The 21,556-nt window shown below is 44.7% G+C and overlaps 1 protein-coding gene across 2 annotated transcripts in view; it reads left to right on the top strand.

Moving 5' to 3' along the window:
• EYA2 (EYA transcriptional coactivator and phosphatase 2) overlaps window positions 1-21,556 on the top strand; it is a 71,129-nt gene that overhangs the window by 27,596 nt on the left and 21,977 nt on the right. For both annotated transcript variants that reach the window (XM_088528909.1, XM_088528906.1), the window contains exons 2-5: window positions 1,796-1,914; window positions 5,209-5,257; window positions 5,862-6,004; window positions 8,566-8,682. In XM_088528909.1, coding sequence (XP_088385035.1) covers window positions 1,806-1,914; window positions 5,209-5,257; window positions 5,862-6,004; window positions 8,566-8,682 — 418 coding nt within the window. In that variant the 5' untranslated portion in view covers window positions 1,796-1,805. The remainder of the gene's footprint in view (window positions 1-1,795; window positions 1,915-5,208; window positions 5,258-5,861; window positions 6,005-8,565; window positions 8,683-21,556) is intronic.

Raw genomic sequence — 21,556 nt, 5'->3', positions numbered from 1 at the left:
TTTAACCTCTGTACAGTTCAGTCACCCCCTTGCGTGTGGCGCAGTCGATAGCATGCACCACGGTTGTGGGTGCAAAGGCCCCTGCGCGCCTCCATTTCACCCATGCCTTGCTGTGCTCCATGCCCGGGGCAGGAGCTGTGTGGGTCCTGCAGGGACGTGTCAGAAGCTGGGGCACTTTGAGATCCTCTAGTGAGAGGGCAGCTGCGGAGCGGCCTCGCTGCCACGCTAGTGCTATTTTCCTAAAAGATTTCTAGCGTTTGGATCCCCCAAACACTGTCCTGACTGCAGTATTTCTACTGCATTGCCTGTTGTTGTAGCACCTAATCAGACAACATTGATTACCCTTGCCAACGGTTGTCACTCTTGGCAAAAAGTCCCCGGATTAGCAAATGTCATCTGAGGGTGACAAAAAATTGTGTGCAATGGGAAGCATAGAAATGCGGTGCAGAAGGGTGGCTGTGTCCCTGGATGAGGGCAGGGGGTCCCGGCCACATTCGCTGTGGGACGTGTTCAGCAGAGGGACAGGTGAGGACACGTGTGACTTGGCTGCAGAAAGCCAGAGGAAGAAGTAGCATCTCTGAATCCTCTGCTTTTCATGGTTTGTTCAAGATCTGAACCAAAAGCTGCATGGGTGTAGCCTTAAAAAAAATCCATGCAGGTTTCCATGGCACTGTGTGTGCTTGAAAACAAGAAAAATTGGCAAGTTTAGCTGCGGCTTGTCTTTGGACAGGGAGTTCTGCGTGGTTCAAGTTGAAGTTGACTGTGTAGCGAACAAGGGCAGAATATTTTGAGGGCGAAGTTATCCAGGAAAACCTGCCTTGCATAAAAACATCATGCCCGTCTGTCGTGCGTATCTAATATGACCCAAAGTTTCCTCCCAAACTTCAAGCACAGGTATGCAAATCTGCACTCTTAATGCCATGTTTTGGATTGCACCCAAAACATCTCACACTTCAAGCAACTTTCTTTGAAAGAGATGTCTTTGCAGCCCTCTTCTGAAAAGGTGTCCTTGTGGACTTATACACATGTATTGAGCACTGTGGTTTTTAGATGAATAGACCTGTTTGTTCTGCCTGTAGGGTCTGAAATAGTGACCTGGCTGTTCCGTTTGGGTTGCGTGGTGAATTGCTTGTGCGCCTTTGATATTGTGAAAGTCGTGGATGGGCGCTTCAGAAAAGCGTGGTTTTCTCTGGGAATATGAGTCCCACATAACACAGGTCGTTCCTCTGAGATTTCCAGCTAAATTGTATGAGGCTATTTGTATGAAAAGGGCTGTCCTTGTGTCACTGCCTCCTAATGGCCAGGACATTTTACTTGGGATCAGTTTTCCAAGGGAAATTAGAAAGTTACCAGGTCAGCACGGACCCCCTAAACCACTCGCACCACCTGTGGGAGTTTTCTTACTGCTGTGGGGACAGATAATGTTGCTAACTGCCTTCAGCCTTCTTTTCAGTCTGTGATACTCCATTCGGGAGCCTGTATGGGCATTCGTGTGCCCTTCCTTGCTCTGATGGTATTTAAGAGATAAGGAAATTTAATTTTGTGATGACAAAATCCAAGAAAAAGAGCACAACCTTAATCAGATGGGCGTAATCTCCAAGGGAACAAGTACTTCATTTTAATTCCACATTTCCCTTTGATGAAAACTTTAGTGAATGCTATTATGTGGAATTTATATGAAGCCTGGGTCTAGGTAATCAGTTTTAATATTTATACTCTTAGGGAAAAAAAAAGAATCATTAGTAAGCATGCATAATTAATGAATAAATTATATTTTTCCTTTGTTTTCCTTCAGGTATAAGGAAATGCTAGATTTAGTGATATCACCCAGCCTGACTGTAAATAGAGAGTGCCCCGACAGACTGAAGCTCAACCTTTCTAACGCCTATGCCGCGGCTCCAGATGACATAGAAGGTAGGCTGCCTCTTCGGCTTGCTGTTCATTAGTGTAACGTAGATGCACCTATATATTTAGCGAAAGGAGGTGGCCGCAGGTCCTTGCTGTCCTCCCCGGGCAGCCCTCCGGTCTGTGCTCCGGACTTTGGCATTTGGCAGGTACCAGGGACAAAATCTTCTGGTGGCTCAGGGAGGCTCTGATGGAAACGTATCTGTTTCTCTCCTCCTGATGCTGCCTTTGCCCCCCATCGTACTCTTCCAGTGAAGGAAACAGAAGAATGTTAAATCTGTTAAAAAAATTATTGGCAAGTGATGCAGCTGAACTAGTTCTTGCTAGTACAATCCCAGCTATTGTTTGCTGCGGTCGGGATCTGTCAGCCTTCCTGGTGGAGGGGAGCGAGCAGAAGGCCCTGGCTATTATGTTTTTCAGAGTATGCTTAACCCTTCCTTCCCAGGCTCCTAGAAGCCCGAGGGGTGTTTTGGTGCATGTTTGTGAGGCATTAGCAACTGCGTGATTAAGGAACGTGTATTGTATTTATGGATGCTTGTCATGAGATACGAAATTCTATCAATGTATATCAGTTTTCAAATCTACGGTTTGCTCTCAGTTCTAGCCATTTGGGTTGAAACGCTTGACATTTTAGCTTGCCTGTTTTTGGCACCGGCAGTAGCACATTGCTTATCGATACCTGGAAAATCCCCATTTGGCGTTCTTAACAAATACATTTATTCTATACTTACCTCTCTTAGAATTAAGAACTTGAAGATACAGTAATTTTCAACTATAAAGAAAATCAAGCTCTGTTCAAACTGTCCATTCTCCTTCTGTTTTTCAAGTTTAAAAGCCAAAATAATGAAAACAAAAAGCATATTCTTTGAATGCAATTGTACTTGGTAATGAGGAACAGCTTGACAGAAAAGGTATAGTGCTTTTTTAGTTTTTTGCAATCCACAAATCTAATTTTCTTAACTGTTTTCTTTCAGGTAAGACAAAACATATTTTCCCTAGAGAGTTTGATAGTGAGTCAGGTAAGTCCACCCTTGGATTTAAAGACAGTCTCTCTTTTTTTTTTTTTTTTTTTTTTTTGTATATCTGCTATTTCTGTACCTGTATGTATAAATCTAAATGTACATTTATATATAACACTGTCCCGTTCCTGCATTTTTAAAAGATTTTTAGGAAAAATGCAAACCTTTGCAGCCTCTTGCTGGGAGAATAACTTAGTGTAACCACATTTTAGAGGATCTGGGGCAGGGATGTTTGTCGAGTGCCTAGTTGGGCTTGTTTGGGTTTGGTTTGGTTGGTTGGTTTTGGGGGTGGGTTTTTTAGGAGCTTCTTTTGACTTTGGTGAGCAGTCCAAAATCAGAGAGGGAGCCCTAACAGTTTGGGGCTCAGCACCTGCAGTGAATTCAGCAGGCACCAGGAATACGTGTATCCCAGCGGGAATTTCTCCCTTGCTAATAGTGGGAGGTTGTGCCATGGGTAGCAGACAGCAGCAGACTCCCAATTATGTGGGAGAACAGAGAAAGCAGTTTGTGGATATTTTCTGAATTTTGTTAATTTTGAGTGCGGTTATGTGTGAATACTTCTGTGTTGTGAAAAAAGGACTTGTGTCCATTTTCAAATGTTTCCATCTTTTAATCAGATGTAATTGTTTCCTTGGAAATGGAGCCCTTTTTCCATGGTATCATTACTGATAGTAGACGTTACACCAATTAAGGTTCTAAAAAGAGAATATCTCATACTAAATATTTTTAGTTAAAAGCTCATACATGACCATTGATTTTTTTTCCAATAAAAAAAGCAGATGTAAGCATGTGTCTAAATTTAGTTAAAAATCATATCAGAGTAAAAGTGTGTTTTTAAAAATACTTCGATGTACCTCTTTTATGACATAAAATTATAAAGCTACATAAATTATTGCATAAATAAATTTAAAAAAAAAGATTGTGGAGGAAAGGGTAATTTTTTTTAAAGAGGTACACCAGAAAGAATGAACTTTTCCTGTGTAAGCATGCTGGGTCATTTTGGAAATTCTCCCCATGTTTCTGATATCCCAAGTTACTCAAACCCATAGGACTATTCCATATATTGAGATTATATAGGTATGTGCATATTTCATTAGGTAAAACATGCTTCAAACGTTTCATTGACCATTTTATGAACTGCTAAAGGAAGAAAGCGGCACAGCCTCGGGTGACTTCCGCGGGCCAATATTCCTCCCCTGCGGATGCTCCCGTGCCTGCGTGGGGGCCTGCGGCCTGGGGAGGCACCACAGAGCCTCCCTGTCCCCCCAGCTCTGCACCTGTTGTGGAGGGACCATCTCCTGTGCCTGGCCGGGGCTTTGCATGCCCCGAAAAAGTCACACGATGGTGGCACCAGCTGATGCAAGGGGCAGTGGTGCCAGCAAGGATGGTCTGATACCGATGTTCTCCCTGCATGGAGAAACACTAAGCAATTAAACTGGTGTGCTGGTTTATTACTACTGGCAAATCCTACTGGTGTTTCTGAAGGTGTTTTGTTATTTATGCAGTTATATATATTTATGCAGTTGTTATAACATCTAAAGGCTCCAGCTAGGACCTGAGAAACAATATTTGGTTGGCATTATGGAGGCAACTACTGTATACTACTGATGATGGCATCTAGACACTAGGTTTTTTGATACAACCTGCTTCAGGAAACTTTCAGGTTTAATTTAGATTCTTTTTTATTGTATTTTAAATAAATTGAACCTAAATTCCTTTCTAAACAAACGTAGTGTCATGTTTTTTCCATTGGTGTGGTTGTACATAACTGTATGGTACATTAGAAGGCATCCTGCACATTAACTTATTTGTGTGATACATATTCTCCTAGTTTAATATTTTGATTACTGCTAGATTACTAAAGTAGATTATAACAAATTCCAAAAGTTCAAGAGTAAGGAGAGCTACAACAATATATTTTCAATATCTTTGATATAGTTTTAGTAAATGTATAACTAAATTCAGTCACTCAGTGTATGAGTCAGTACTCACGGTATGAGTTACTCCACCAAAGTCCAGCTTCAGGATTGCTACCCAACTCATGAGCAGAACCTGGTAGCTCCATCAATGACCAGCAACCTCCGTTAAAAAATAAAGTTGTATTCATTGGTGAGTGGAAAATAACTTCACTATCTACTTTAGCTCTTTGGAGATTCACTGCAAAACAATGTCTCCATATAACTGTCTAAATCTTGCAGTCCAGCAGTTGTAAAAGTGGTGGTATCACCTTGGCGGTAGAACAGACTATGATGGAAATCTAAGACCTTTCAATTTTGCTTTCCAGGTAACAGCAAAGCAGCAGCACAGTGTCCTCTCCATCTGTACTCCACAAAGTGAGTGCTCCTGCCAAGTTCTCTGATTTAAAAACCTTGTTTCTCTGAAAAGCCGTTTTGCAGGGACTGCTATCATCTTAAATGCATGTGTTGTAAGCCCTTCCACCTGTTTCCCTGCATGTCCCATCTCTGGGAAACAGCCATTTCTTAATCTTGTTATGTATGGAGTAAGAGAAGGTTGGAGGAACCATGTGCTCTACACTCAGGCCCTGGAGGATACAAATCACTGTGAATATAGGTTTGTGTATGAGCAACCATAGTGGAATATGTTAAGATGTCAGAGGTTTCCCATGACACTAGTTTGGCAAACAAAATGAAGAGTCCAGATGAGACTGTGGTTGTCTTTTAAGTAGTTTGCACGTATTTTGCACAGTCCTTAAATCCTCATGCATTTAGGTAATTGAATCTTCATAGATGATATTAGGAGCTGTACACAGAAACAAACCTTTGCCCCTCTCTAGTAACTTGAGAGTTCCCCAAATTCTCCCCATCACCCCAAGAGTACTATTTTATGAAAATGTCACTAGAAGCGTCTTACCTGTGCTCTAGAGGACCAAGTATGGTGATTATTGCCTTAGACCTTCTGTTTTCTTGTTCTGAATAGACATTATCCCCATATAGTGACGGTGCCACCCTTCCCAGCCATGGCAGCGTACGGGCAGACTCAGTACAGCGCAGGACTCCAGCAAGCAGCTGCCTACACGGCCTACCCTCCTCCGGGGCAGCCCTATGGGATTCCCTCCTACAGTGAGTATCCAGCATCCCCTTATCCTTGAGTGCATCCTCTTCCCCTTCCTCCTAGAGTACGCTTGAAGCTTTTTACTTTAAAGTGAAAGGTCATAGCTATCCTAGCAATGATCTCTTCTTAGGCTTAGAGAAAAATCTGAATTTGTTAGCTATATATGTGTGTGTATATATATATATATATATATATTCACACACACATGTGTATATATGATTTTTGTGAAGGTGTCCATCAGCTTTTGATGTCTTGAGCTGTAGTTTTGCAAACTAGATTTGGAAGCAATCAGTAGTAAGATAGGAGACAGCATGAGCAACTCACGTTTAGAAAGACATACCATTGAAGATTAGTGTCTAGTGAGGGACCCTGTGACTTGTTGCCATGACAGTCTCCTGTAATAAATACAATATTTAGGTAAATTACACTTTGCCTTCATTGAATCCATCTTGAGTTTCAATGATATAAGCTACTTCAAAGAACTAACTGTGTAGTAATACAGAAAAACAAGCTCAGAAGAGAGCAAGGCATGATGAGATGCTGCAAAGTGCCTTGGTTTTGGCAGACACCTTGTATTTAGATGGTGGCTCTGTGTGGAAATGCCAAGAACCAGGAAGATATTTGTCCTCTTGAAGACCAAAGAGGGGCTTCTCTTGCCAAGCTGCTTTGGGCTTCTGTTTCGTGCATGCTGAGCCTTGACGCGTTAACGTGGCTGGTTCCTGGTCGCTCTTGAACTCCAAAACACTTTTGTTTGCTCTGCAAATACAGTATCACTTCCCAGCAAGAAGATTTTCCGGAGTCATCGACAGGTTGTCACCAGAGGGCAATTCCCTGCTGCCTCCAGGCCGGGGAAATGGGCTTGGCAGAGGCCTAGCGCTCCGGGCAGGGCTGGTGAGTCGTGAGCCGGGTCCCTTTCCTGCAGCTCCTGCTGTGTTTGCAGCCCCTGGCTGCTTTCCAAGGCAAACTCATAGCAGTTGTCCTGCTTGAGCAGGTGAAATCGCAGCCATTTGCTGTGGCCCAGAGGATTTAGGGCCATGCTTTTGTCAAGTCCATATGCTGCTTTTAAATCCTGTGGTGACCTCCTAGCATCCTTGGGCAGCGTTTCCCACCCCCAGCCGCATACCCTCACGGGGACGCCCAGCACATATGAGGGACTCCACCTGGCTGACAACCAAGAACAATGAAGCAGTATTGTTTTTTGGCACAAAAATAAAACAGGGCCATTTTCTAGACAAAACAGACCCGTGTGTGGAAATTAATTTGGTGCTGAATTATTTCACTGTCTGACAACAATCTGTGGGCTTCCAAAAATGCCCAGATTGATTGTAGTCGGGGCAGGTCGAGCTTTAGCACGCGGCGCTGATGTGTGTGAAAAGCAGGAGATGCTGCGGGAAGAGGCTTCTCCACCTGCTCTCGTGAACTCCCCTGGCTGGGCACAGAAACGCCTGCCTCCTGCAGGTCCAACTTAAACTGTGTGGCTGCTAATTCCACCTGAAGCCAAAATAAGCAATTTTAGTAGAGAAGATTATTTGGGAGCCTTATTCCTCACCTGAGCAAATGCAGACTTGTTGCTTTTAAGGTTCATTAAGCTAGAAAACAGCACGATTGGCAACAGGCAGGTGTATTTGGCTTGTCTACTGGCAAATGTGCCTTAAAAAATAATAAAAGATGACAACAGCCTGGAAAGAGCGTAGATTAGGGAGCAGACTCCTTGCTGGGATCTTTGCTCAGCCCGTGCACCGTGGCTGTTTCTTGTGTTGTGCAAATGTGCATGCAAAGCAGTTCAGGATCGTGCCCAAAGAGCTCATAACAAGAGGCACCTTTCAGCTGTTCGTTTTAAAAATACAGCTGTAGGATCTCAGCAGTGCCTCGGGATAAAATATCAGCCCCCTTTCACTACCAGCAAAGGTTTCATCTTGCAATGTTTAATTCAGCTACTGCCTCTCCACCTGTAATTTGTTGGGATTTTTAATTGCCTGATTTTTGTAACGAGAAGCTTCTGTGGCCTCGGGATTTACCTCTTGTTCCTGAACTGCATATTGCATCTAACTGAATAGGTGATAATCTTCCTGTATGACTTATAAATATTTTGTTGCAAAAGCTGAAAGTACCGTGGAACTAAAGTGATAGCTCTGATCTGAACTGAGATTATTTCACTGTAGTGTCTGTTGTCTTCTAAATCATTGCTTGCATGAAAATTGTTTGGAGGAATGGGTTTAATTAATTAATGGGTTTAATTGGGTTTAATTAATTCTAAAGCAATAAATTCTAAAAGAAAGTTGTTTCTGAAAACAGTATTAGATGTGGTTATTAGCAAGAGTTACTCAGTTATGGATGCAGGTTGTAGCTGACTTGAATAATTTGTGATTAATATATTTGGCTATGCTATTTGAGACAGTTCTTTCTGTAATTCTGATACATATTTTTTAAGTTAGAAATTGTGGAAAAAAGTGATTAGCTATTAGGCTGAAACCCAGCTGAAATCTTGTAAATTCCTAAACTTGTTCTCTTGCATCTCTGTGTGTCCAAACCTCCCGTTCTGCCTTGGTTCCTGCTGCATCCTCCAAAGGCATCAAAACGGAAGAGGGCCTGAGCCACTCCCCGGGCCAGAGCGGCTTCCTCAGCTACGGCTCCGGCTTCGGCACGCCGGCGGCCGGCCAGGCCCCCTACACCTACCAGGTGCACGGTGAGTACGGCTGGCAGGCCCCAGCGCCCGCACGGCGCTGCACTTGGTCGTTGTCTTTTGCAATTAGAGCAAAAATCAGCGTGGTGCAGGCAGTCGGGGCGGTGGGAAGTGGGAGCCTTGGGGTTTTGCTTGTTAGGGCATTAATTCCGGGTTGAGGTACTGGATTGAGCAGCAGCATGCCTTAAAAAGCTTCCCATACAACCACTTCAAGCTTTGCCTTTCTGCAGGAAGAAGGTTTTTTTTTCTTTTTCTTTTTAAATGACTTTTCTGACTGTCTACCAGGGATTGCTGCTGTGTGGGAGTGTAAATTCCTGGGTCCTCAGTGGAAACAAAGCAGAGATGCTTTTCAGCCTCACACAAACAGCAGTGCCAGCTGCTGCCCTAAGATGTCCTGAGCAAATTGTTCCCCGGTAGAACTGTGGTGACCACTGAAGCTTAAAAGCAAGATAATACTATGATATAAGAACATTTAGTTTTGCAACTGTTCAGATATAAGTAATAACTGTCAAGATATATTGGCCTGCTTTAACCCCCAAAATACCAACACCATTAAATAACTAAAGGTTATTGAGGTGAAGTTCAGCAGAGCTGAAGGCAGCTGTTTTCCCCCAAGGTTCCTGAGCTTTAGTAAGTTTAGAATAACTATTTTTTACTGTTGTCAAAATAATAATTGATTATAAAATAATGAAGTGAGACCCCTCGAGGCTTCAAGGACAGTGCCTTGTGCTTTGAGGTTTATAACACGTTTTCCTGTTTTGTTGTACAACCTTGGAAGGTCAAAATGCACTTTTTTTTCCTAAAAATAAAAGTTGGAGTTCTCTGATGATTTAATTCCAGCAGCCATATGAAGAATCTCCTGAAAATCAATGCTATGTTGCCAACTTCACAAAAATTATGAAAGGGTTTAAATCTGAACTGAGCTGAAATATGAAATAAATAAAAATGATGTAGTTTTATTTATTTTAGCCCATTTATAGCAGGATGGAATTTGATTTCTTTGAGCATTTTGGTGCCTTTTGGTCAGGAACCTAGATTCCTGCAAGGAGTGAGGACCGGTTCTAGCATAATGACAGATGAGAAGAAGCATAGCATGATCAATGCTTTATTGAGCAAAGCCATAGCTTTATCAATGCTTTAGATTGGAGAAGTGTAATGAGTTTGTTCTGAGGAGGCCTTAAAATACCACTTCATCTCTGTCTCTCTACCTTTGGTCTGAGGCAGGGCAGGTTTGTTGCTCATGCCTTGATATTCCCATCGATGTTTGGATTGGACTTGCTTAATAAACAGTAAAAATTAGCTTTTTGTCTCCTGCTATGCCTCAGCACATTGCATTTGAAAGTGCCTTATACTGGATGTGAATAGAATAGTTATTTGACCGAGGAAAAAAAAGTGAAAAGCATTTTAAACTGGAAGTGATTTTGGAAAGCTGAGAACGGCAAGGTGACTTGCTGCTGATACTTGGTGTGCTAATATCATCAAGAGCTCATGTCTATTATCCCAGACAAGGTGATTCTTGGGCCTTGAGTCCTTAACAGAATATGTTGGAGGCAGCTGGGTTGAATGTGTCACAGAAATAAGAAAGTGGGGCCTATGATTTTCCTCACCTTGCCTCCCGCATGCTGCTTCCATCCTGTCCCAAAGAGTTTGATTTTTGGCTTCAATTTCACTCCTTGAATGTTTCCTCCTTGTCTCAAGACCATGTTACGCTCAGTTAGCAGTGGAAATCCTCTTTGGGAAAACTGTCGCTTGCAATTACCAGCAGTTCTGGGGTGTCCTGGGTTGCTGCTGCTTCATTTAAGGCCTGCGGTGCTGCGTCTGTGGGCTCTTGGAGCCCCAGCAGCTGTGCTCTTTCCTGGCCAGCTACCAGCTGATCAGATCCTTCTGGCTGTAACACCACGACTGATGAAGTACAGGCATCTTCTACTGCAGCCTTCTACCACTGCTATATTCCTGTCTAGGTTTCTGTTGGGTTTTGTTTCCCCAGAAAATGCTCTGGCTCTGCATGTGCTTTGTGTTAGGTTGGGAGAATCTGAGCTGGTTGAGGAGACAAACTCTTGGCTCGCTTGAGTCTGGAGTTTTTTGAAGATGGCCCATATGTTCAATCAAGGGGTTTACAGAAGTATATTCTGTGCCTCGGCACTTGAAAACGTTACACTGGCAGAAACTTCTGACACGACGTGTGTTGTAAAACAGCCCGGGAGGAGCTTCACGCACACGCAGATGAGCATGAACACGCTCCAAGTGCTTCCAGATAATGTTCCCTAGGGCAATGCTATGGTATTAGGTGAAATCACTTCATTTCGTTCAGATTTTTATGTCAGGCAGATCATTTCAGCCAGCTCCCTAAGCCCTTAATGCAAAAGGAAAACAAAGGAAAACAGTTTCTGCAAGTGGCAGCTGCCTATGCCAAGGCAAACGGAGCAGGACTAAATGTGTCTCCGTGTTGTAAACAAACATTCCCACCCTGCTTCTCCTTGCTCAAGAGCAAAAGGCTGAAGCGCCCTGACCGTACGGTTTATTTACCCTGCTGAGTGCTGCTGAGAGGCCCGCAGGAGAAGGCAGGAGGCTTCCTGCACCGCTTGCTTCCGAGGAATGTGCGCCCGCGCTTCCCACGCCGCGGCTGCTGGAGCAACGCGGGCACCGGTCCCCACCGCTCGTCCTGCTGCCCTGCCCAGCGCCATGTCCACCCTCACCAGGTCCTCGCCACCCTGTTGCTGACCCCAGGAAACTACTCTGGACTATGGGCTGGAGCAGCTGAAAGGTTTTATTTATGTCTTTTTTTGTAAAATCTGATTTCAGGGAGACTTTAAAAGTCAGTCTTCGCCCCGCTTCAAGGACAAAATGTTCATTGTGTCCTGTCCAGGGAGAGAAGCGATCTTGAGGACAGGGTTGTGTCATGGCTCAGCAAGGAAAGGGATCTCCAGGAGGCTGAGCTAGTCAGTTTTGTCTTTTAATGTAGGAGGAAAAACTGTTTTCTCAAGCTAACTTCAGCAGTCATCTGCAGGCAGGAGCGTTTGCTTAGACCACAAGTCTCCAGCTCATTCTGCAGGGCCTCAGATCCTCCCAGTCCCTCTAGGTGAGAATTCTGTGGTGCAGCCAGTGAACAGGCACGTCATGAGCATGTTACACCAGCCAGAGCACCAAGTGACCCCTTGGGTGACAGGAACGTGGTCCCATGGGACTCCGGAACAAATTTGCTTCCGTAAGTACAGATGTAGATGGTGCTGGTAGCTTTGCTCTCCTGTCTCTTTGGTACCTGCAGAAGTCCTGGCCAAGATACACATGTGAGGTTGAGGCCTCTCCTCCTTGGTGGCCGTTTCTGGTAAGATGGTGCTTTTCCAGCCAGGATCTGCTTTCCTTTATGTCTGTTTTTTTCCTTTATGTCTGTTCGTTTCCACTACAAAAACAGGTGCTGCAGGTGTAATCAGGTTGGGTTCAGCTTTTCATCTTTAACCGCATTATCAGTTGTATTCTGGATCTTGAGCTGGAACAGAATCCACTGAACAGCAGTAATGAGAATAGGACATTCTCATGGTCACTGAGTGGTAAATAGGAAAAAATATATTTTACAGATAGCCAGAAGGGGAAATCTATTTTCATGCTTCCCTACCATGAAAATAAATGAAATGTAGACGGGTTAGAAGCCAAATATCTAATACAGGTCATACACACATATAAAAGATGAGATTGGCGAGTTATGTAGTTTAAAAAAAGATGTAAAACTGTGGGCAAAAGTAATGATTTTAATTGCCGATTGCACCTGAATAGTTCCATGCCTCAAAGAAAGAAAATTCTAATATTTTCTGACCAGATCTCCCTTGTGTATCTCCTTGTTTGTGGTACTGTGCCTTGTAGAGCTGATCAGAAAGACTCATAAAACCACACGCTCCTGCAACTTGTGGTAATTCTTAATTTTTATGCATTTTTTAACAAGCTCTAAATAGCTACTCAGAACGTGAAATGAATGTTTTGGTTAAAAATACTTTTCTTGGAAAACCTGAGCCTTTTATAGCTGCCCTAAAGACATTTTTTGCCCATTCCCCCTCCAGCCTTTGGGCTATGGCACCCTTTGCACATTAGCAACAGCCTTACCTGTTTTACAAAACTTTTCCAGGTATGTGTATGTACCCTGATTCCTAGAGGAGGCTCTTGGGGCTGAAAACTGCTCTAAAAGTGGGAGCTTTAAGCAGCATTTCTGTGCAGGCTTGCCAGTAAGCAGCCACGTCTCTCATCTGTTCACTTGCTGTCCCCTGGTACTTCGACCATCCTTCATTTCATTATGAAGAGGGGACTAATGAACGTTCTCACTTTTGGTCCTTTGTTGACTTGGAAGGAGTATTTCCAAGAAGCTTCAAGCCAGTATAACGGAACAGAATTTGGCTATATAAAGGGGCAAGATTATTATCAAATGCTTAAGGAAATGATTTAATCAGCTGCATAAAATACTACGAGGACGCTCTGCCAGCGTGTTAGCTAAAGCAGAAAGCCATGAGCTCTGCAGAGAGAGCGCGTTGCCAGCACAGGGGAGACCTTCCTGTGGTTGCCTGCGCATGTGTTATCCCTTCCCTGCACATCAGGCCATCGCTTCTCAGCTTGTCACTAATTCCTGCACAATTCCCTGCTCCTCAGTTGTTACTGCTGAAGTGGCAGCTGGTATGAAACTATGAAATTGCACAACAGCTACAACTGTGGCGAGAGACCGCTGCAGATACTGTCTTTGGCCAGGAAAAGATTTGACCACCGTAGGTTTTTTATTATTTTTTTTATTTCTTTCTTTTTAATATCCAAATCCATTTACCCACAAAATACTTTTTAAATGACAAAGGAAAACTCAGTTGCATAACTGGGATAACTCACATTGGCCAAGGAATTGCAAGGCAGTATTGAGTTCAGTGCAGCAATAAATGTGGGGCCAATGACCTATGCACTGAAATTTGTTGCTACTGAGCATTTGTTTTCTTTGTGGAGTGCATTTTGATCATCTGTCAAATAATAAGTAAAAAGCAGAATTTTTTATGTGCAGTGCTGATCTGAAGTGGAATTACATATGTTGCTTATGTTTGTGGGATGAATTGCCAATGAATTGTTCTCTTTGCTTTAGAAAAAATAAGGTTGGATATTTAATTAATCAAAACGTTCTCTTACGCTGGGAACGTTTCAGCTCTTGTGAATATCTGGATAGTGTAGATATTCTTTTTTTCCAGAGATGCCTGAATTTCTTGTAATTGTGTGCCAGTTTGTGTGCTACATATGTAATATGAATCCATAAATAACCATTTGGCACAAGTGATTAGCTCTGCATGCATGAATTTTGCAAAGGAAGTGGCATGTTTAATTGTAAGCTTGATTCTTTAAGAACTTGGTGATGAAATGTGCAAGATGGGGAAATTTCAATTTACGCTTGAGAAATGTGGATTACACTTTGGCATACAGACAGTCAGTCCCTCCGAAGCCTCAGAACACAGAGGGAGAAAATGTTCTCGCCGAACTGTCACTCAGACACTTTTGATGGGCAAAATTACAATGTCGGTGGAGCCTGAGCAGCCCCGCTCGGAGCTCGTGCTCCGCAGCTGGTTTGCATTAGTGGCAGCCTGAACCCGGGGCTGTGAGCTGTGCTCTGCTGCACGGTGAGTTCAGCGGGGAGAGGCCCCTCTTCAGGAGGGGTCAGACCTCACTTTTTACAGTGTAAATACAAGTTCCCCCAGAGTAACAGCGCAGTCGCCCTTTCAAAGATTTCTAAACCCCAGGGACTGACCGTGATGCATTTATTTTAGTTTAAAACTAGCCTTCCTCCAGGAGAGGGGACTCCTGGGGAGAGGCGAAGGTGTTGACAGTGATGCACTGTGAGCTGCAAGGATCTGTGCCACTGCTGCTCCCACAAAGCTCTGTGCTGAGATGTCCCGTTTGCTGCTTATGTGGACTCTTTTTTGGTGCATCCTTTCAGAAATCCTGGCATTGACATTAAAATATGTTTTTAGACCGTTACTCAACCAAAATGGACATGGGAAGGAATAGGCACTGGTGTGGGCGTTCCTAGAGCTAGAGGAGCAAACAGATTGGGACAGCGAGGGCAATGGGAAAAGCATAAAGGAAGAACAACAGCAACATTAAACTGCATTAAAAGCAGCACTTTGGGCATCCTGGTTTCCTATAAAAGTGAGGAGTTTTGGAGGAATCATGGAAGAGGAGAATTTTAAAGCGTTAGCTTTGCAAATATTTAGGAGGAACACTTCTGTGCAGAACAGCATGGGAAGCAGCTTGGAAGTTTGGGTGAATGCGTGCTGTGTGGCTGGCAGCAGGGAGATGGAAGCAGGCATCACAGCTGTGAATGAGAGAGAGTCAACGAGGGGAGAATTGTGAAGGAGCTGGAGGAAGGAAATACAGTTTATAGTGCCCTGATGAGGGGGTGGGAGTCAGAAGTGATGTCGTTTCCTTGGCCTGCTGCTTTGGCTCCCTTGGGAGCAGCAGCTGAGATGGGCAGCGTTAGATGAAGTTTGCAGGTGTGGAGATCTGCCAGAGCACTCGAGACGCGGGATCACATCGAGAAGCTTGGGGTTGGATCGCTCGGACAGACAATATCTAAGGCAGAAACACAGCTTCATTCTGGTGTAGCCTAGATGGCTGCAAGAGATTTCCCAGGAATCGTCCTGAGCGAGAGGCACAATAATAATGATAGTCTTGGTGATTAAGGAAGAAGGGTACAAGAGGTGATAATTAAAGTCTCTGTTTTAACTATTTTTGAGCTTTATTTAATGATTTGACATGTGCAAAGGAAGAACCAAGAGTCTAGTTAGGCCTAGGAAGATTGTGGCATTCCTAGTTCTGGGTTCTGCTTTGGACATATTAATACGTTTAAACCTGTACATTGAAAGAGATTAGGAAAATTTATGAATAATAGTTGAACTTCACACTTAAATTACCTCACAGGAAACAGTAAGTCTCTGGTATGCAATCTTAAGTCATAGTGCAACCTCTCAAGTGAGTAGAGCTATATAGCTATTAAGAAGTAGATGAGGAAAAAGAACATTTTTCATGTGTAAGAGGAAGTTTGGTAGCTAAGAATCAGGCATGTTCTTGTGTCAGCTTGTGTTTGCAATTCACAAGGCAGCTTTAGAAAAGCTATGTAATGGAGGGAGCAGTACTGTATGATAATGAATTCTGAGAACTGCCTTAATTTCTAAATATGGAGTTAAATTCGATGGAATGTTTTGCTTTTTTGGAATCATCCCCAAGAAAAATGGGGAAGCTGGAATACAATGTGTACTACATGCTGTGCAATATATATTGCATGCAGGATGTGCAGCAAATTTTAAAATTCTCTGTTATCCTCTTTCATACAGTTGTAATGGCAGCATAGAAGTCATGTTGCAGAGGTGTTTGGGGGCACTTTTTGTGGTTTTATTTTTATCACTTTTGCAGTAGAAAAAGCAATGAAGGATGGTTAACAGCTAGGGAAATTAGTAGCTTGGTTTTGGTAATTCAGCATAAAATGAAGCTGGCATGGAATATGCTAAAATGTTACAGGAGCTTCACTGAATAATTGATTTGGTACACCTAATAATGCTTTCGTGAAAATGTCTAGCAGGCAATAGAAAAGCTAGTATAAAATTACATATAAAAAACTGCATCAAAAAACATACCCTGCATAGTCAAACACTTGGAAGTTGGGAAATGTCAGAGTTTTGGTGCCGCACGGTCTGGTCCTGGGGATTTCTGTATCCCATTTCCAGGCTCTGTGTCGATAATGGTCTGGGGGGAACTGCAGCGCCCAGCGATGCGCCGAGAGGCTGCGATGGGGCTCGTGTGCGAGCGAGCGCTGAGCCCGTTTCGGTCGCGCCTCGGGGGCTGATGTTCTAGTGCCGGGAAACCCTCCCGCGTGGCCTTGGGTGGTTTGTAGGCAGTTTCTGTTGGCATTGGCAGGGTTTAGACGCTGAAACTTTGGCAAACCCCCTGACATTTAGAACTGTGGGAATACCTGCACTCTCTGAAAAGACCATTGAGGGTTACTGAAGATAAAGATGAGGATGATGCAGCCTTGGCTTAGGAAGTCTCCAACGGGCAGAGGAGCCAGGGAAAGCTCTCCTGTCCTGTCCTCTACCCTTCCCTAAGCACCCACTGTTGGCAGCTGGTTTTCTGTCCCTGAGGCAGTGCCTGGGGGGGCAAGGAAAGGCTTGGAGCAGTCATGGGGCTGCAGGGGGTGCTCAGCAGAGTTAACCTGCTCCACAGTGAGGAGTGGAAGAGTGGGGCACATTGCCCAGCTCGCTCCCTCCTTGTCCCCCTCACGTTGTATTTAGGGACCCTCCTTGCTCAGACTTGCTAAGTACCTGGGTATGCACAGACCGGTGTCTGACCCCCGAAAGCCCACGACAGCAGAAGTTCTAGGGCTGGATAGGTTTAACACTGACCTGGGAACTGGACTCTCTCTGTGCTGTCTCATGTTTAGTGGTTGAAAGCGGCAAATCCAACCTGCCTTCCTGGTGTCCCATTACCTGTCAGTGGGTCTGACGGGTGATTGTGGCTGGGTGAAACAGCAGCTGGAGGATTTTTTTTTGCCTCCAAGGAGCCTCTCAAAGTCAGGTTTGCTGATTGTTTTGTCAATAGGGCACTGTGCAGAAACAAATTATGTACTTGAAATGTTCACTTTTTGGCCCAAAGTGTTTTCTTGCAATTTGTTTTTAAAGGCAATCCAGCGTGGTTTCCTTCTATAGCTGCAGCATCCTTTGACAGGAGTGGTTAAAAGGAGCACTTTCTCAGAAATAATAAACCAGAAATGCTTTCCCCATGCTCAAATCCTGAGAGTAAAAATAAACCCTCGCAGCGCTTTCAACACCGCTGTTGAGCTGCATGGAGCTGTACAGGTGCCCGGGCTCCGAAGGATGGTAAAAGCCAGGCCCTTCCCAGCGTTCTGGTCATCACTTGTTAAGGCTCTTTGAGGCTCTGGGGGTTGAGTCCTCCTGGCAGCGGTGGAAGAGCTTTGGATCAGAAAGATCATGCTGTGAAATGTGGTTTATATCAACTCCAACTACCCACAAACACCTGCTCAGGCCAGCAGGGCTGAGCGCGATTGCAGGGGAGACCCAAGGACGTATTTTAAAAGGGGACCTATGGAGGGTGTTATCTGCAGGGGGGCCGCATGCATTTCTGGGAGCAATATGCATTAATAGACAGTGCTCATGTCCTGTGCCACAACACTGCAGCACCACCCTTTTTATCTGGGTTAATAGAGTGTGCTCTTCCCTGCCTGAGCCTTTCCAGACAGAAATACAAGACTGTTTTTGGGGAAGGGTTCATTATGCCTAATGGCAAACAGTTGAGCAATATGCCGCAATGTACATATGGGTTGAGTTTTTCTTCTCCTTTCACAGGTCAGATAGTCTTGAAATACCTCAACAGCTGACAGCCATGCAACATTTTATGAGTTTTCTTGCCCAATAAATGCAGGCAGATGTTGTAGGATTTGGAACCTTACAAGGCACAGGAGTATAGCTGGTGGGAGGTAGTTTTGATGAGTGCTTAACCTCTAGCTAAAAAAGTAGCAGCTTGAAGAAGGCAATATTTACTGCAGGAAACATTAGCTTGTCAGAGAGCTAAAGCATTGCAAAGAGCTTTGAATGACCATGCAAGTCTTCAGCCAGATGTTGTTCATAGTGTAGAGTAATGTACGCTCTGCTGGGAGTTAGACGAGGGCCTTTCCTTGCATCACTCATAGTCAACTTTGTTTCCTGTAGGAACAGCTTGCTAATGTAAGAATATACAAGCCATTATAGGCAGGCTTATAAAATAGCATGCAATTCAACTGAACCCTGTAGGCATTTATTTTATTAGTGCTAAGTGATCAAACAATCCTTTGAGAGAACTCTCACTGGAACCGCTGTATGATTCATCCACAAGTTAGAAGAAACACCTGGGTCATAGCTTCACTGTTTCATTTCAGGCATATTCAGAAGTGTCCGAGGTAGCCGCTCACTGTATTCCCTAGCCCCAGCCCAGCTTTCTGTCTTTTGGGTGTTCTTGGGCTTTTGGTTACTGCTGGCTACCCCAGTGGCCATAGAAGTGTCCTGCTGTCCAACAGCATTGAGACATGGCTACTCCCCGCTCTGATTCTTGAATATTTCATTGAATAATGTAAATGTGAACTCTGAGTTCTAAGTATAGCCATTTATTCTTTTTTGAGTGGCATGGGAGACTGAGGGAGCAGCTCTCTCATGGCAGATCCTCTTGGACCTCTGAAATGCAAGGAAGGCCCAGACCCAGTTTTCAGAGCTTCCTACGAGGCTGACGTGAAGTCTGCCCCAAGCCTGTCCTCTCTCCATCCCACGACTCCTCGAGACACTCGTGTGCGCTCTGCATTCACACGCTGCTGCTGAAAGAAAGCTTTCTTTGGCAATGCCAAAACTTAGTCCTGAAGATAGTGAAAATAACCCTGAACTTTTGTGTTCTTCCTCTGAAAAGAGGGAGGGTTGCTCGGGGAAGTGTAGCCTGTTGTTGCAGTGATGGAAAGAAAGAAATGGAGAAACTGAGAGGAAGGAGAAAATGTCATGAAAGGTTCTGCAGGATCACAGTGCAGCTCCCACACCATTGAAACTGTCCTTCACCATGGCAAAGATTACAAAGTGCTTGAATTAAAAAGGGGATGAGGGGAAGAATGGCAAATGAAATCCATCTGTTATGAAGAACAGGAATATAACATCAATCAGCTCACAAAATTTTCTCTCTAAATGTTGCCCTTAGACACTCAGAGAAGGGCTACATTTACTTAGCAGGGAAAGGCTGTGGTGCTGAATATGTGCAGCATATGCATGGCCTTTATGTGTGCAAGTGTGTTTGTGATATATATTCTTTACAGGAACATTTACAGTGCCGTACATCTGAAGAGCTATTCTTCTCTGGGATCCAGATTGTTTTATTACCAGCTAAATGTTCTTTAAGCTACCTGTGAATGAGGGCATTGTGACATTTAGCAACTGGTTTGATTGAACACAGATGTGAACCGTATTCCATATGGAGAAGATCCAAGGGGAAAGATCCCAGGGTTGTTTCTGATTTGCAAGCAGGAGTTTGAATACGACTGCTTGACACGGCGCTACCAACGTAGATGGAAACAAATCGCTCGCTGGCCCCTCTGCAGTAGAGTGAATGTAAAATGTGGCTGCAGCTTGGGGTGCTGGGCTGTCTTTAGAGGCCAGGAAGAAATGTCATGGCCTGGGAAAGCAGAAGTCCTATGGAAATGGGCAGTGTGCATTCAGAAATGGGAGGGAGTGTGTGCATCACTCATCCAGAGGCTTCCTAGCACTGCCCCATCTTGAATGAGCACTGCTTTTCCCATTCAAGGCGCCCTCCAATTATTACAGTAAGTGCTGGTACCTGGGAAAGAATGGAAAATGAGTGGGTAAATGGTTGGAACAGCTGTGGAGGATAGGCATAAACTGAAAATGCCAGTATTAGAGGGTTATTGATATTTTTGCAGCATTTTTGAGTGTAAAATTTACCTATGCAGAACTGAATTTTCATGCCCAGCGTTGCCTTCCGGAATGCAGTCCTGTAGGGGTGAGAAAAGTGGTTCTGTTTGATCTCGGTTTTGACAAGATGTCCAGTCCGGGACTGTGTTTCTGAGTTTGATTGCTGGGTCAGATACCCCTCAGCATCCAGGTAGGCAGCCTGGTGCGTGTGTGTGTTTCGTGCTGCGTCTTGCCCAAGCTGCACGCGGATCCTGTCAGATCCACCACGTCCTTTCTCCAAGACCAAGTACTCCACTGGATCAGGATGCAACGACAGGAGATAGTCTATATATGAAAAATCTGCGTTGCCAAAATCTGTACCTCTGCCTACCCTGGGTTTAAGGTTTCAGAAATACCTGCTTCACCAGTATTTAAATACATGGGTAAAAATACAGGAATTTTGTCTCCTCACCACAGTTGCCTGGGCAGAGGGAGACACAACGGATGTGCCGGTGGGGGAGGCCCTCCTGGGACATGTTCGTACTGGGGAGCCTTTGCAAAGATACCCCACAAAATTGCAGTGTTGTTGGGTTTTTTTATATAATTATCTTGAATTGTTTGGAAACTGGGAAGCGGCAGTATTGAGTGCAGGTAGCACAGCAATAAACATGTTCTCATCACAATTTACACATAAAGCGTGAGTCCCTCGAGGTAACTCATCCGCCTCCTGACAGCTTTAATAAAGGATGATGGATGGTTCCTGAGCGGCGCTTCGGGAAGCTCCGCGGTCCCCCCATGCCACTTGGCGCGCGGGTGTTCGAGTACCACAAAGTGGTTTGTGCCCGAGAGCCGCGGCGGGGCCGGCTCCCCCGCGCCGGGAGCCGGAGGTGCCGCAGCAACGTGCTCGTCCTGCTGCCTCCCAGGGGCTTTTTGGGAAGAGTGCAGAAAAGGGGAGGCCGGTGCAGGTAGGGAGGATGCTGCCCTGAGGGGCTCTTCTATGACTACCTTTTGGGGTGGAAAGAGGAGGACTTGGCTTTGGCTACCTGTCCCCACTGGTGTCCCCTCTGTTCCCTGCTGTGTGCCCAGTCCTCGAGGGCCGCATGTGGCAGCAGATTCAGTCCTCCTGCCCCTAGTTCCTCCCGGGCATGTGCTTTATGGCTGGTCCCGTGGGCTTCGTAGCCGCGGAGTTTGTTCAGCTGCCCCTTCCCGAGCTCATCTGGTGCCTTGAAAGAAAAACAAGCGAGCGGGGCCGGGGGGAGCGTCTGCAGCCCCTGCGAAGGGCTGGCTGCGCATCGGCTGCTTTAGCTCCCCAGAAACCTCTGCAATGCCATTCTTTGGGATAACAGCACCAGGGCACAAATTTTCAAATGGCTTTTGAAATTCTCCTGTGCTTGCCTGCATAAGGACGTGCCTGCATGTGACAGGATACATGAGCA

Source organism: Tinamus guttatus, unplaced genomic scaffold (genome assembly GCF_059628265.1).
Source record: "Tinamus guttatus ecotype Peru unplaced genomic scaffold, ASM5962826v1 Tinamus_guttatus_pri_ptg000027l, whole genome shotgun sequence".
NCBI classification, from domain to species: domain Eukaryota; kingdom Metazoa; phylum Chordata; class Aves; order Tinamiformes; family Tinamidae; genus Tinamus; species Tinamus guttatus.
The sequence above is the reverse complement of the archived record's forward strand: the minus strand, read 5'-3'. Positions and strand labels throughout refer to the sequence as shown.